Here is a 15281-nt window from a genome sequence, read left to right as displayed (position 1 = left end):
CTATTATTATATGTATTTCTATTATACATTGTAGTTAGTTCTCACTAGGGGTCCCATGGTATATTGTTTCTAGGTGCGCCTAGGTCACCTTAACTGATTATCGCCTCGCCTGGTAACTAAACTAAATAAGTAGGTAGGTACTGACTCTTTGGGTCATCTTCCCTTTTTTATATCAAATTGTTGGCAAACTAGCATGCGGGGCACCTGATGGTAAGTGATCACCGCCGCCCATGGACACCTACAGCATTATTAGGCCTAAAAGAGGGCTAATTGGGGAGGGTTTAATATTTCACGCCGGTATTCTGGGGCAGTGTGGTACAGTCACCAGCACCAATATCTGACACAACAAGCGTGCATAAATATATGATACGACTCTATTTCTAGGGTCGGAAGGACGTGTCAGATATTTTTGCATGCTCCGCTGTGGCAGATATTAATGCTGGTGACTGTACTAACCCGGTCGAGCCGGCCCATTCGTACTGCAGCCAGCAAGTGGTTCCAGTGAGGCTCTACCACATAAAACTAAACTAATGTATGTTGAAGGTGAGCTTTAGAGCTACTAAACCGATTTTTTCGTTGATAGAAACTTCCATTTACCATTATTATCCCTGCCTATACACGCCCACCAGCTGAGCACAGGCCTCCTCTCAAAATGAGAGGGCTTGGGCCTAAGTTCCAACGGGGCCCAGTGCGGATTGGATGAAATCTCCCAACTATCCCAGATTAACTTAGGCTGCTTTTTATTTCGGGAAAATGCGAAATTATCTATTTTAATAAACCTTATATATAGGCTGAGTTTCCATTCCACCAGAGATGTTTGAGGATGTGTTGCGAGGAATGGTGTTTGTTATGAACCAGTAGAAACACATTTATCTGTCCTCGTTCAGCGCAGCTCTAGTGAGGATAGGCAAATGAAGCGTTTTTATTGGTTCACGAAAAACATATTCTTCGATCGCAAAAAATGCAGTGCTGCTGTGCTGATGTATAATTGATAAAGCTGATGATGGACGTGGTCCTTGACTGTTGGCTTCATGGAAAGGCTCAGAGTCACGCAGCGAGCTATGGGAGAGAACTATTGCGGAGTTTCTTTCGCGGTCGCAAATCCGGAATACAGTATGCTTAGTGTATTTTCCCGTGATACTTCTTGACTGTTGGCTTAAAATCTCAAGTTTTATGGAAACACTCGGATTTTTTGCGCGGTAGCCGGAAAGTTGCTGCGCAATAACCTTTGTGAGTGTAGGTTTGCTACGTAAACTATTTCATCCGCGTATCGTAACGAAAACGGGTGACGACGCCGCGCCGTGGACATGTGGCGGCTACGTATCGACGATCGAAAGCTCGATTTATATCTTCGAATAGTAAACGAATGTTTTGTGAAAACGCCACACTAGAGGCACAGATATACCATAGAATGGCTACCTATACCTATACCTACATATACCTATGGCTGTATAGAATGTCACCGATATAGCTGGCAAAATATGCAAGTTGAAGTGCCAACGGGCGGTCCACATCGCTCGAAGACGAAGAGCGTTGGTACTTGGTATGCCTCCCACTAGGTGGACTGACGGCATTGTGAGAGTTGCAAACACGGATGCAAGTGATGTCGTTCATCGTGGCGTTCTAACATAGTAAAAGAGAAGAAGTACACTCCGACCCTTTAGGTCCTAAAGAGACTTATCTGCCTACTCCGGCGCGGACGCTTAGGGTTGTCGATGTCTATTTTAGATTAATTAATTACCTACCGACAAATAATTTTAGTATGAAAGTTAACTTAAAATTGTCTAATATCTGTGTCTAGAGAAATCAGATTATTTGCCGCTCTATTATTATTATTATACTACATTTAAAAATATTATTTATAAATTCGCCGAAGTGGTGATGGCGACTGTGTAGTGTATGTACATACTCCTCTGTTTCCTACACATAATACTATAACTATATTTTTTATCGGTAGGTAGGTATCTATTATTTTTTATGTGTCGTTGCACGAAACTATCACACTACACTTATATACTATTAATTATAACTATAACTTATATAAAAAATACGTAAATACGAGTACGCGAACGTAAAAGGTGATCATCAAATCAAAACGTACGGCACCGACGGCAGCGCAGCCCCTCGACTAAAGAAAACTTAATCCTTCTTAAATTATCAGCGCGCACACATTTAAGCCGCGCGATGTACTTTTGTTCGTAGTGAACCTACTTTGTTCTCTTTTACTACGGTTCTAAGGAGGAGGCCTTTGTTTAGTAGTGACCAGACCGGACCGCTCATCCTTCCACTGCTATTCCTTTCCTACTCACAAGACGCGTCATGAGTCACGCTACGTCACTCAACCTTGCTATTACATTACGGCCAATGGCAGGCCAAGGTTTATCGTAATAAAATAACGGCCGGCAATCTAATTTACTTACATTGTTATCTTATAACTTTTTGCGAGTTTGCCTTGTTCTGCTGTGTTGAAACTGCGGAACATGGAATGTAAGTAGGTTGCAATAGGCCTTTTATAAATTGGCTCTCGTCAGTTTCAAAATAAAATAAATAAATATCATGAGACACTTGACACCAAAATTGACCTAGTCCCTAACTAAGCAAAGCTTGTACTTACTATGAATACCAGGCAACGGATAAACATACTTATGTAGATAAATACATACCTAAGTAAGTATCCAAGACCCGAGAACAAAGATTCGTATTATTCATACAAATATCTACCCCGGCCGGGGGTCAAGCCCGGGACCTCAAGCTTCGTAGTCAGGTTTTCAAACCACTTGCCATATCCGGTCGTCAAAGAATACGGAACTATATTGTATACTTATTTTTAAGATCTTGGTAACGGCTCTATCGATTTCGACGAAAAAAGCGTGTTTTGGCAAGTTTTTTAGTTAATTTCACGCACAAGATCGGCTATCAAATTAATCAATCCACTGATGGCACAGATCTCTAACACTAGCGTAGTGGATCAGCGATATAGTGTTGTCCTACAAATGGGAGATCTAAGGTTCAATCCTAGGTCAGACATGACATCTTTTTACTATTTTTTTATCTACAGCGTGTATTTTTGATACTACCTCAAACTGTAACTAGACGACGATTTAAGTGCTGCGAACCGATATCGAAATATTTTTATAATTTAATATAATTTAGAATTGTACCAGAGCGTAATTAATTTTTGAAATATTTTCGAGCGGCACTGTAATGCGTACAATAATTTGATACGAGAGAGAAGCGTTCTGTGACAGCTGTCACGTCAACAAGTGCGACGTTTTGAACAAAAACAAAGGTGAATTACGTAGTGATACATTGCGTGCTAATTAATTTTATAAGTCCATTTTTTTTACTAAAACATAATAAAATGTAATATTTACGGCCTTCACTAACTACCATTAAAGTTTGAGGTAGTATCAAAAATACACGCTGTATGTTATATTTATTTAGTTCACGTTTTACTTTTAAAGCTTATTTCAATACGTATAAGTATGTTCCCAAAAAAAACGGTTTTATAACAATAAGGAGTTCCGAGCAAAGCTCAGTAGATCAGAGTTAGACGTAATTTACTACAATACACTCTACAATATCCTCACAAAACGCAGCTAGCTTTTTGGCCACACCAATAGTAGCGATCTGGGTGATATTTGTAAATACTTATACCTAGGTAGTCTTAGACCAAGTTAGTTTTTTCAGTTAAATTATTTTTCTCTGCATTTGTACAGTCTAGTGCAATAAGTATCTATTCAAACCAGTCAAAAATAAATTACTACTGCCTTATTGCGTCGAAATAAGAGTCTGTGGTACTTATTTTTGAAACTGAATAAGTTCATATTGTACACTTGAGTGTACATATAGTACGTAGCAGTCAAGATTACTTGTACCATACATGTTGTGAAATCATCAAATCATTGTAATTTTATTTCCTAGACATTTTATAACATTCAATTTTACCGTAGCAGCCAATTTATCCATTTTCATTTTTACAACTGTTAACATTTTTAACTATCCTTTTAATAACATGAATGGTGATCCAAGTTATTTGTATGCATTTTTACATTAAATAAGTCTTTTATAGGTAATTATACTGGCCAATCGCCATATGGAAATCGTTAGAGGACGCTAGTGTAGCCGTGAGGCTCCAAATGTCAAGAGACGGAGTTCACTGAGTGACTCTATTTATTGTCACAAAAGTAAATCTTTGTGAATATTGCATAACCTGAAATTAATTATGGCAATTATGCATTACGAATGAATGTCTGTGTTTATGAACGCGATTTGTAAACTTTTCTCCTAACAATTTGGTGACTGACTGCTACACTGTGACGCTGCTGTACTTATATTTATTTGTTATTTTTTGTAAATGTTGTTTAAATCATCATCTCATTTAATTTATTTTAGACATTTAACGCCCGTAAATAATTTTTCATTTTCTGAAACTGTTGACATTTAACTCACGCTAACATGATGATGATAGTTATTTGAGCTTTTTACTAACCTCATTGTCTGAATAAATTAATTAAAATTATTATAAATATTTCTGGACAGAGTCGCAAGCACACTAATTAATAGTTAACGCGCGACGCGATCCCTTAGCGTGTAGATGGGTGGTGAATACAGGCAGGCATTATTCAGTTTTCGCGTGTTTTTCGCAGCTAATATTTCGTATATGTTCGTGTTACAAACAATTTGTGATATCGAACGCAATCATGGATATTAAAAAAGTTTTAACCTCTCCTCCTCACGAACGGCTCTTGGCTTTGTCTGGACTTTCTTTTGTTTTATCCTGCTAATACTTAGCTAAAATAAATGCAAGGTTTTTATAATGGCTTGAGAAAAAAAAGTACTTGGCAGAACAAGTCTTCAATCAGATGTTTGATATAAAAAAACTACGCATCTACGCATGAAATCATTTTGCAACATTTTTAGTGTAAGTGTACCGTATTTTTTGCGATAAACCGTGTAGGAACTGCAAATTCTGATTGATATAACCACTCGAGCAAACATAACATTATATGCGATAATTTATATGTACCGTGTATTTTTATACATCGGATAACAAATCGTGCAAAAAGCGCGCCAAGCCAAGCAGCTGTGCTAACGCCGCCATTTTTTTCTTCTTTCCTAACCTCTTTTCTCGAGTGCCAGTTTCCACGTCCCTAACCCAAAAGGAAGCTTGAGAAACCTTCACACTGAATCAAACCTTATTCGCGACGCCTTAAGAACTCATTTCATTTGTAGCATGCAATCCCTTTTATTTTTTTTAACAATGAACTATTTGCGATTTCACCGTTCGATGCCAGCGTCGGTTCAGTGCAGTTTTATCGACTTAATTGATTTATTTCTCATAAGACGAAGTCTTTTTATGGCGTATCAACAATTGCTTCTGGTTTTTGTGGTACTCTAAAAAGTTTTGGGCGTTTTTTTAAAGTGAAAGTTGATTTGATTGTGACAAAAAATCCATTTACACTGTTTAATCTTAATTTTTTTTGATTACTCTTAATTAAGGTTTTAACGTTCTTTGGACGGCGGTGTTGTATAATTTAACTGATTTTTTTTTTACTTAAATACTGTGCTACATGAATTCAGACAGCCATTGAACATATGTTTACCACATATCCAATCATAGAAAGTCATATCATTTTAACTATACTCGTATTTAAGACTAAAACGTGTTAAAGTTTTTTGTTATATATGTTACTTAGTTGCAATCATAACAATATACTTAGCAAACTAGTTAGCTTGTATCAGCAGTATTATCCCCATGAAAGAAACAAGCTAGGAACTTCTCTATCCCATAGGAATTTCGAAAAATCCTTTCTTAATGCAACTCTACGGTATTCAACGCATATGCTTGCCAATTTTCAAGACTAATACCTACTTATCTGGAGTGGTTTAGGCTGCGGTGTGCGTTGTCTGTCAATTCGGTTACTCTTCTATAAAAGACCTACATGTACAAATACCAAATTCACACGATAAATTACCTATCACCACAATCACCAATAAACTACAAAAACCGGTTTCGAAATTCCTATTCAAAACTTGACGTTTATAGAACCCTAAAAAGCCGTTGCGTCAGCTCGAATTTCGAACCCTGACGAATCGCAGTAGATTGCCTCCGAGTACGCTCGACTTCGATTTCTGAACGTGCTCATAATCACGGGGTAATCGATTCTCGTTCGGAAACGGGTGCTCTTGTTTTTATTTTCTGACGCGTTAATTTTGCAACTGGCCAAGTGTAAAGTGCGTTGTGGTTAATGTCTTTGACCTCTTTAAAAAGTTAACCTTTATGGTTTGAAAAAAATTGTAATCAAATATAAAAGATTTTTCTTGCTTCTGACTACTTATGCTTACTGTACCTAATCTAATAATAAACACTAGAAACAGGATACAGTTTCATAGTTTCGGTCACACGTCGTTAAATCGAGCCTGTGCAAATATTTTCAAACGTCTGAACCTCGGACGGCTATTTACAAAATATTGACCGTTTCAAAGCCATTAAAATACTGGAATTATGCCTTGTATAACTAACTTCTATATACATGCCAGTTTGTGATGTGCCTAAAATGTTTCAATGGTCTAGTTTTTCATCTATGCGGCTCGATTAAGCAAGGAAATTGGTTGCCTACGTTATTAAAACATCATCATATCAACCGCAGGACGTCCACTGTTGGACATAAAGCCTTCCCCGTAGAACTCCATTTACTTCGATTAAAAGTGGTCTGCATACACTGTGAACCTGAACCTGTTTTAACCAGAAGCCGTACGTCCATCTCGTTGTTGGACGTCCTACGCTGCTCTTGCCGATCCGCGGTCTCCATTCGAGAACCTTTCGGCCCCAACGGCCATCTGTTCTCCGTGCTATATGGCCTGCCCATTGCCACTTCAACACGCTAATTCGCTTGGCTATGTCAGTGACCCTCGTTCTTCTACGTATCTCCTCATTTCTGATTCGATTCCGTAGAGAAACTCCGAGCATATCCCTCTCTCCATAGCTCGTTGAGCAACTCTGACCATTATGATACAGTGCAATGTGCAGTCTCAAAACACAGACATTCATTGCCCTTATCGCATAATTGCCATAATTAGTTTCAGGTAATGCAAAATATTCACAAAATTAGCTCACGCAAAACTATGAGATTTGACATTTCGGAGACCTCACGCTACACTAGCGCCTCTAGCGGCGAATTCAAACGCGATAGCCCTCATTCTGTGCACTTAGGTACATACAATGGTCATTTAATATAGGCATAAAATGTTAGCGCAAACGCAAAGAATTATTTCTGCACATTACTTAGGAGTTATACTTAAAATCACAATTGTTTTCACCATCTCTTTCTATCGCACGTTATACGAGGGTAGAAGGAAGTAAATGCGATCGCGAACGTTAGCGCGTTAAACAATACGACGGTAATAATCGCGATCCAATCGCGCAATAACGTCAAATATCTAAGTAATCCATGGTTCTTGTAAAACTAGTCCACAACCCAGTTTACCAACTCGTGCAGAAAACAGCAATTGTACCGAGGGCGTCGATTGCGTTGAGGCAACTTTCCACTCCTGCGCAACGAACGCCGCCTAAAGGTTATCATTATGATACTGAACTTTTTACCCGACTGCCCAAAGGAGGGTTATAATATGTTTTTCGAGCGTATGTATGTATGTATGTATGTGTGTTGTGGGTATGTCCATTTATTTGGTCCTCGCTACAGCCTAAACGGCTAGACGGATTTTAATATATGAGGTATCATTGGATTTGTCATAACTGTCGGAGTGACATAGGCTATATAAAATTTCAATATGGCGTCTGCGAAAAAAAATATGGCGGAGGAATGAAAAAATATATTGTATTGTAACAATATGGGTATCAAATGAAAGCTAATAATTAGCCCATTCTAAATATATACGGTTATATGGTTTATCTAATACACAGAAATATCAAAAAAGTATAAAATAAAAAACATTAAATTTAAAAAATCAAAAACCCGACTGCCTTAAAAACTAAAAGGAAGAAAATAAGTCTAGTGGTCTAGAACTCTGTCAAGAAGCTCATTTAAGGTTCAACAGTCGGGACCCTTCAAATCGTAACCAGCTCAAAAAATCTTGGTAATGGTCTTGACTTGACTCTTGAACCTTAAATGAGCTTCTTGACAGAGTTCTAGGCCACTAGACTTATTTTCTTCCTTTTAGTTTTTAAGGCAGTCGGGTTTTTTGATTTTTTTAATGTGTGGAAAATGCGCCTTATGCATCCAGCCCTGTTGGGGGTATCAGACGGTATACATGTGGAGTTCGCCTTTTAAAGAAATGCCCACTAAAAACCACATGAGTACCGCCAAGTGACTGAGCCACTAATTGCACCACACACAACTACGTTTATACAACACATGTTTTAACACGCATAACCCGCACCCCTCCTTTGCCATATAAAACAATAGGTACACTATCCTAAAAATTCAACTATTTTTATTGTTTTCCGGTTAAATAGGTACAGTGAATAGGCTGTTATTAAACCAGTGTGATACACCTTTGGCCTCATCTGCATTTTAACCATCAGGTGAGAATGGTGAAATAGGATAGGGGTCAACGGACAGTTTTAAGTAAAAAAAACACACGCCCACATACACACAAATTGATAATGTGTAAGTGTGTTTGTACGTGACGTCAGTGATGACAAGTATGGCAAGGGTTGTGTAATGTTGCTTTAAAGACAGACCTAAATAATTTAACGCTTCGCGCTTGCATTTACCTTTACTTTCTGTGAAACGATACAGGATGAGGGTGGAAAGAGACGATGCTGGAGCCTACATTAGACAAAGCTTTACCTAGTTCCCTGAATAAACAGTACGAATAACCATTTTCTCTCCTTGTTTCCAGGGTTCCACCTGAGCGGGGTGGTGCGGGCGCCAGCGGCGGTACCGCCGTGCTCGGAGCCCGAGCGGCTATACAGGGTCACAGTCTCATTCGACAGGTGAGAGAATACGACATTTATAGTCATTAAGAATAGGGGTACCATTATGGAGTTTCATCCATAAACTAAAATCAGTGTTCTGCCACTTCATTAGACTGTCAATTCAATTGATTTTGGGCAATCTCTACACTCCATAGTGTACGCCGTTGTCATTGTTTAGGTACCAACATGTACGGTCACGAGCGTTAATTTGGGACCCATTTCGTAAAAAAATTCGTTGTATTGACAAAATGACAGATAATCGAACTTAAAGTGGGTCCCAAATGAACGCTCGTGACTGTACTCAGTGATTCTATACAGTGCCGGACTCTCACCGCCTAAAAAACTCTGCTGCACGTCCGCAACTCCCTAGAGCTTAGTAACAGCCTGCTACGTAGGAAGTAATTAAGTTTATTACATTAATGCTGAGCTTAAACTGACATTTTGTATAGAGGTTCTTCTTACATACATACATAAAATCACGCCTGTTTCAATGGGTAGGCAGAGCACACGAAACGTTAACCGCTTCGGAGCCACTTTTAGCATTTTAGGTTTTAAGTTTGACAAAAACGGTACAATAGTGCAGATTGCTAGCCTGTCGCCTACGGTGTACAACCTAATCCAGTCGCCTCTTACGACATCCATGGAAGAAATGAGAGGTGTTATCTAACCCGACACCAGGTATGAGGTACGAGGTTCTTCTTGTATTGAAAAAATCTACGAAGTCAAAGTAAAGAGCCTAAGTACACGAACTACATAGGTAGGATCCGAAAAAAACAAATAGCAAAATACTTACAAGCACGCAACGTACAGTTTGGCGAGTAACACTAAGTAAAATTAATTGAAGTTAAATAAATTAGATCAAATAAACTGATGCTGATTTGCGTTGCGCTAGAGGACAGGCAAGGCATTAAAATATTAGTGGCCAACAATGACACCTTCATCTCAAGAACTCCGAAATTTGAAGTCATTTAATATGTACTAGAGTCAAATTTCCTTTTCCTACAACATAAAGCAAAATTGACTAAACGAAAGACAAAGAATATGAAATAAAGGGGTCAGGAGCGTCGGATTGTGGCTCACAAAAAGGCCTTACTAAGGGCCATGCACCTTTATAATGCCTTTTGTAGAAAACCCAAAACTTTGTTACGAATAATGGCAGTGATTTCTTTGTGCACAGTTTATGGACAGACACTAGATTCGAAACGGATTTTGCGACTAATTTTACTATTCAGGATGTGTTTTGTGACGCTCTAGTTTGTACGGCGGCAGCTATTTTGAGTGTCATTTATGTTTTGACGTTTGGCTTTTTTTCACCGAAATAGGCTTGCGTTTGACCACAATCACGCCTGACGATAAGCGAAGATGTGGACTAAAATGGAGCACGCTTGCTTAATAAATGCCCTTTCACCTAAATTTCCGCTTCGCAAAACATCTGAGATTTCGATTAGCGAACTAAGCGTTATCTAAGAATAGTAATAAATGATGACGTAATATATATTTAGATCCCACATTCATTTACTGGGGCTCGACAGATGTCGTTGTTTTCTTGCAGTGGAAATATGACGCCAGTCAAGTGGTGACAGATTAAATACCTAAATGTGTCTCTCTGAGGTCTACCGTGTCACGTTCACGTCACGGTTTATAAGCAAGCTGTGCCTCGTGCTAACTGTAGAGACGCACGGACGAAGTAGATAAACAAAACAACTAAATTACGTGACTGCTTCATCACTTTCTTATTTGATTTACTAGGCTTCACTCGTGTATACCATTACCTGTCAGTTGAATTGAAACTCCAGGATTTAAGTCAATTCCGATGAGAATTCCCAAATCTTACAAATAACCCCAACCAAAAAAAATGCAAGCGAATTTTCTCCTTGCTCCCAACACTACATACATAAACTACTTCAAAGAGATTTCAGTAATGTAATTGGTCACTTTTACTGACAATTTATTTTTAGGAAACTAAGTAGATACGATGACGGGCAAAGCGATATCTAAATATATTTTGATGTGGCTAATAATAATAAGCTATTTGATCTGACGGACCATCGAAGCCTCCGAACACCGTGTACTTAAAACTAGATTTCATTCACCTGATACAAATAGGTTCTTGACTGTTTATTAAGCGGTCCGTGGCACACTAAGTAATTTTCTAATACATTGCGTGTGTTGCTCACAAAGCATTTTGAACAGAACGTTACAACCATGCAATGAAAAGAGAAACTGCTCGGACTGCCGTCGTCCTTCCACTTCGCGCCACTTTGGGCTTCCTAATCTCATGGCTCCCTGATTATTTCAGATGCAAGATCACCGGCGTGACATGTAGCTGCGAGGCGCGGGACATCTTCTGGTGCCAGCACGTGGTCGCGCTGGCGCTGTACCGCATCAGAAATGCCGACTCCGTCCGGTTGCGAGTGCCGATATCAGGTAACCAATACCAATTCAGATATACACCTTCATATAGGCGTGCATTAGATCAATTAAGGTAAAACGTGAGAGTTTACCCCTGACTAGGCCACAATTAAAGCCACACCACCACCAGCACCAGGCGCATGCTTTGTTAGGTACCTTATTGTAAATTTGGAGAACTAATCTGCCAATTAACAAACAAATTGAAAAACTTCTTAGACGCGTCTAAATTTTCAGCTTACTATGACCTGAAATGGAGTTAATTATAAAGACACAAGTTCAACGTTTATCTATATTTATGTGAGTTTCCTCTATATGTTATATCACTCACACTGACACTCACGATCATTTTCTCCCTTTCCAGAAACCCTCCTCCAAATGGACAGGCAGCAACTCCAGAAGTTCGTCCAGTACCTGATAGCGGAGCACCACACAGAGGTGCTGCCGACGGCGCAGCGGTTGGCAGACGAGGTCCTGCAGGCCCGCTCAGCCATCAACAGAATCTGCGGAGCCCCAGACCCCACGGCCGGCCCGCCGCCCGATGCACACCATGCTTGGCACCTGGATGAGCAGCAAGTGAGTACTCTAGGATATAAAAGTACTGCCTGCCTAGATGATATGTGCTCATCTTGGACATTCAATACAATATTAAGATCGATTTATTATCTTGAATCTTAATAAGAAAAAGAAGAGGCACAAAGCTCAGTGTTTTGCAGACAAAGTGCCGTAGATCCGCTCAGAATTAATAGGATTTTCGGTAGGTAGGGACGGACAATGAGCAGAAATTGGGCTCAAACCTCACCTTTCCTTGTGGCACTTAGCAAGTTTAAAGAGCCTGGCTATTTGATTATCAAAATGTGAATTTATCTTTAGTGTACAAAAATATTTAATATTTTGAAGCATTCACTGTTATGGTCCTTCTAACAAAATTCAGACTTAATCGATTCCTTTATATTTCAGGTTTGCGAGCAAGTTCGGGCGTACTTACTACAGGGGACTTATTACAATGCAAATAAGCAACTTAATTCGTTATTTTCTAAGGTAATTAGACAGTATTTTTTTCTTGTTGTAAGTAATGTAGCTTTGCTATGACAATTCTTATCTTTGTAGTATGAGTGTTCCGAGTTTTGATGGCTCTTGCTGCTTTTCTATCTGAATATTTAACACTCCTATTTGAATTCTAGGCATCTGTAAAAACACCTTTTACACCAGCTCCCTATTTAAAAAATCTGTCAATGTTACTGCCAATTTGGTATTTTCTAACCCAGTACGAAGCCCAGTTTAACACAGATCTTCTTTTCACTTGCTATTCACTTGTCATCGTCACCTGTCACGTTTCTGAAATAGCAGCCTGCATTTTTTCGTAGCATTTCGTTTGCAACTAGAAAAGTAACTTGTCTCAGTATCTAGAATGTTGGTTTTAGGGATCTTATCACTCTTCCACATAATCTATACTGCTTTAAAATAAACTTAATACCCCTTGAAAATGACCTGTGGATAGTTAAGTCACTTAGACTAAGTGGTTCGTGCAACATCTGATAAGAATGTTATGACTTCATAATTATAGGTGTTATAATTATCGTCGCATGACAAGTCGAGAATTATGATTGTTATTGTTATTTCCTTGGTCATTTTCTCATAGTTTTTGTCACAATTTTCACGCTTTGTTTACGATTAAGTAGGGATCTTTGGTAACTAGGTCGATCATATAGCTTTGAATATGAGGGAGAATTAAGGACTAAATCATTGCTCAAACCACGGAAGTAATCAAAACTGTTCTTTTGTTGATTGAATTATTGTCTTCCAATTCAAATACAGACACAGCATTCTACCTCTTGAAAATTCTCTCAATAACAGTAATCGGAAATGCCAAAGCGATACTTATGTTGCTGTTATTTGTAACGAGAAACCTTATGCATAATTTAGCTGTTTGCCCGCGGCTTCGCTCGCGTTAAACTTTGGGTAACAATTAACATACATTTACTTTCTGCGATCCTTTTTTTCGTGTTTTGATTGATTTTGGAGGATTTCATGGAAATATAAATACAGTAAGACGTTGTTTTAGACAGATGGTGCACATTTTGGAATTCAAAAATCAACCTACATACGTAATTAATCATTCATAATTCGTACCAACTCTGAAACCCTGTTTCGCTGAAACGTTAAAGACGTTAAAGTACTACGCGTTTCTTTTGCCGGCGACTTCCTACACGATATAGGATATAGGATTGTATCTCGAGAAATTGTAAAGTCCCGCGGGACATGAATTACGTAGCTGTTATGATCTATTTTAGTATTCTTAATTGTCGATGAGAGACATATTGTAGCTTTCTATTGGTAATAGAATTATTTAAATCAACTCAGTAGTTTCAGAGATTATCCCCAACAAACAAAGAAACAAACAAAGTTGAGATATTTTCCTATTCCATGGGATTTTCTAAAAATCTTTCCCTAGTGCACCTCTCTATTACTTTAGGTCCATCTATGCCAATTTCATGTCTCTAGCACAGTAGTTTTGGCTATGCGTTCTCTGTCAGTCAGCCAGTCATGGTACTGTTCAGGTAGAGTTAGGTATACAATTATAAATAAATCAACCCTGAAGTTGAATTCACTTTTGCTATCCCGCGGGAGTTTTACGTTTTCCCGGAGAAAAGTAGCGTATGCCAATCAGAGATAATGTAGCTCCCAATTGGTAAAATATCTTTTTAAATCAAACCCCAATGATGAATTTAAGTACTTAAGTATTTCGATCTTGCGGGAATTTTTGCATTCTTCTGTAGAAAATCAGCCTATGTCAATCAGAGATACTGCAGATTACTATGGTGAAAGAATTTTTAAAATCAGCTGAATTTGGATTGTCTTACTTACTTCTATGTACCTATCCTGCGGGAATTTTGCATTTTCCCAAAGAAGAGTAATCAATACCAATCAGCAATTAGTGTAGCTTTATATTAGTGGTAGAATTTTTAAAATCAGCTCTGAAGTTGAATTCAGTTTTTTCTATCCCATGGGAATTTGGATTTTCCGAAAAAAAAGTGGCCTATGTCAATCGAGGATAGTCATATCTATGAAAAAGAAGTTTTAAAAAGCAGTGCCAAAGTTGAATTTACTTTTTTCTATCCCGCGGGAATTTTTCATTTTCACGGAAAAACGTACCTATCCTATGTCAATCAGGAATACTGTAGCTTACTTTTGTTGAAAGAACTTTAAAATCAGACCCGAAGTTGAATTCACTTATTTCTATCCCGCGGGAATTTTGCATTTTCCCGAAGAAGAGTAATCTAAACTAATGAGGAATAGTGTAGCTTTGTATTGATGTAAGAATTTTTTAAATCATCCCCGAAGTTGCATTCAGTTTTTTCTATCCCATGGGAATTTTGTAATTTCCCGAAGAACAAGTAGCCTTTGTCATTTGGGGATAGTCATATCACATAATATGTAAGATTTTTTTAAATCAGCTCCGAATTGAATTAATTAATTATTATCCCGCGGGAATTTCGCATTATCCCGGATAAAAAGTAACCCATGTCAATTAAGGATAGTGTAGCTTACTAACGGTGAAAGAATTTTTTAAAATCGGCTCAATAGTTTCAGATATTCGACTACAAACAAGAAGCGAAAAAAGTTTAGATATTTCCTATCCCGTGGGAATTTCGAAAAATCCTTTCTTAGTGAGCGTCTACATCTATTAAGGAACATATATTCCAAATTTCAAGATTCTAGCCCCAGTGGTTTGGGCTGTGCGTTGATCTATAAGTCAGTCAGTCAGTCAGTCAGTCAGTTTCTTCTTTTATATATATAGATTTAATCTTTGTCATTCTGAGCATACCTTTATCTTACATTGGCTTTTTAGTCTTAGCACTCCTTGCTCTTCAAATGAATTCGTGAATATAGTAATTAGTGTTTACCTATGCATCTATTTATGCAG

General features: G+C 38.3%; 1 protein-coding gene across 1 annotated transcript in view; it reads left to right on the top strand.

The window, feature by feature from the left end:
- Positions 1 to 8629: 8629 nt before the first annotated feature.
- Positions 8630 to 15281, top strand: part of LOC141444446 (uncharacterized) — a 15246-nt gene continuing 8594 nt past the window's right edge. Inside the window, 5 exon segments of the mRNA XM_074109994.1 lie at positions 8630 to 8633; positions 8869 to 8962; positions 11244 to 11371; positions 11718 to 11929; positions 12314 to 12394. Coding sequence (XP_073966095.1) covers positions 8630 to 8633; positions 8869 to 8962; positions 11244 to 11371; positions 11718 to 11929; positions 12314 to 12394 — 519 coding nt within the window.

This window comes from Choristoneura fumiferana, chromosome 30 (genome assembly GCF_025370935.1).
Source record: "Choristoneura fumiferana chromosome 30, NRCan_CFum_1, whole genome shotgun sequence".
Taxonomy (NCBI): domain Eukaryota; kingdom Metazoa; phylum Arthropoda; class Insecta; order Lepidoptera; family Tortricidae; genus Choristoneura; species Choristoneura fumiferana.
This window is presented reverse-complemented; position numbering and strand designations above follow the sequence as displayed.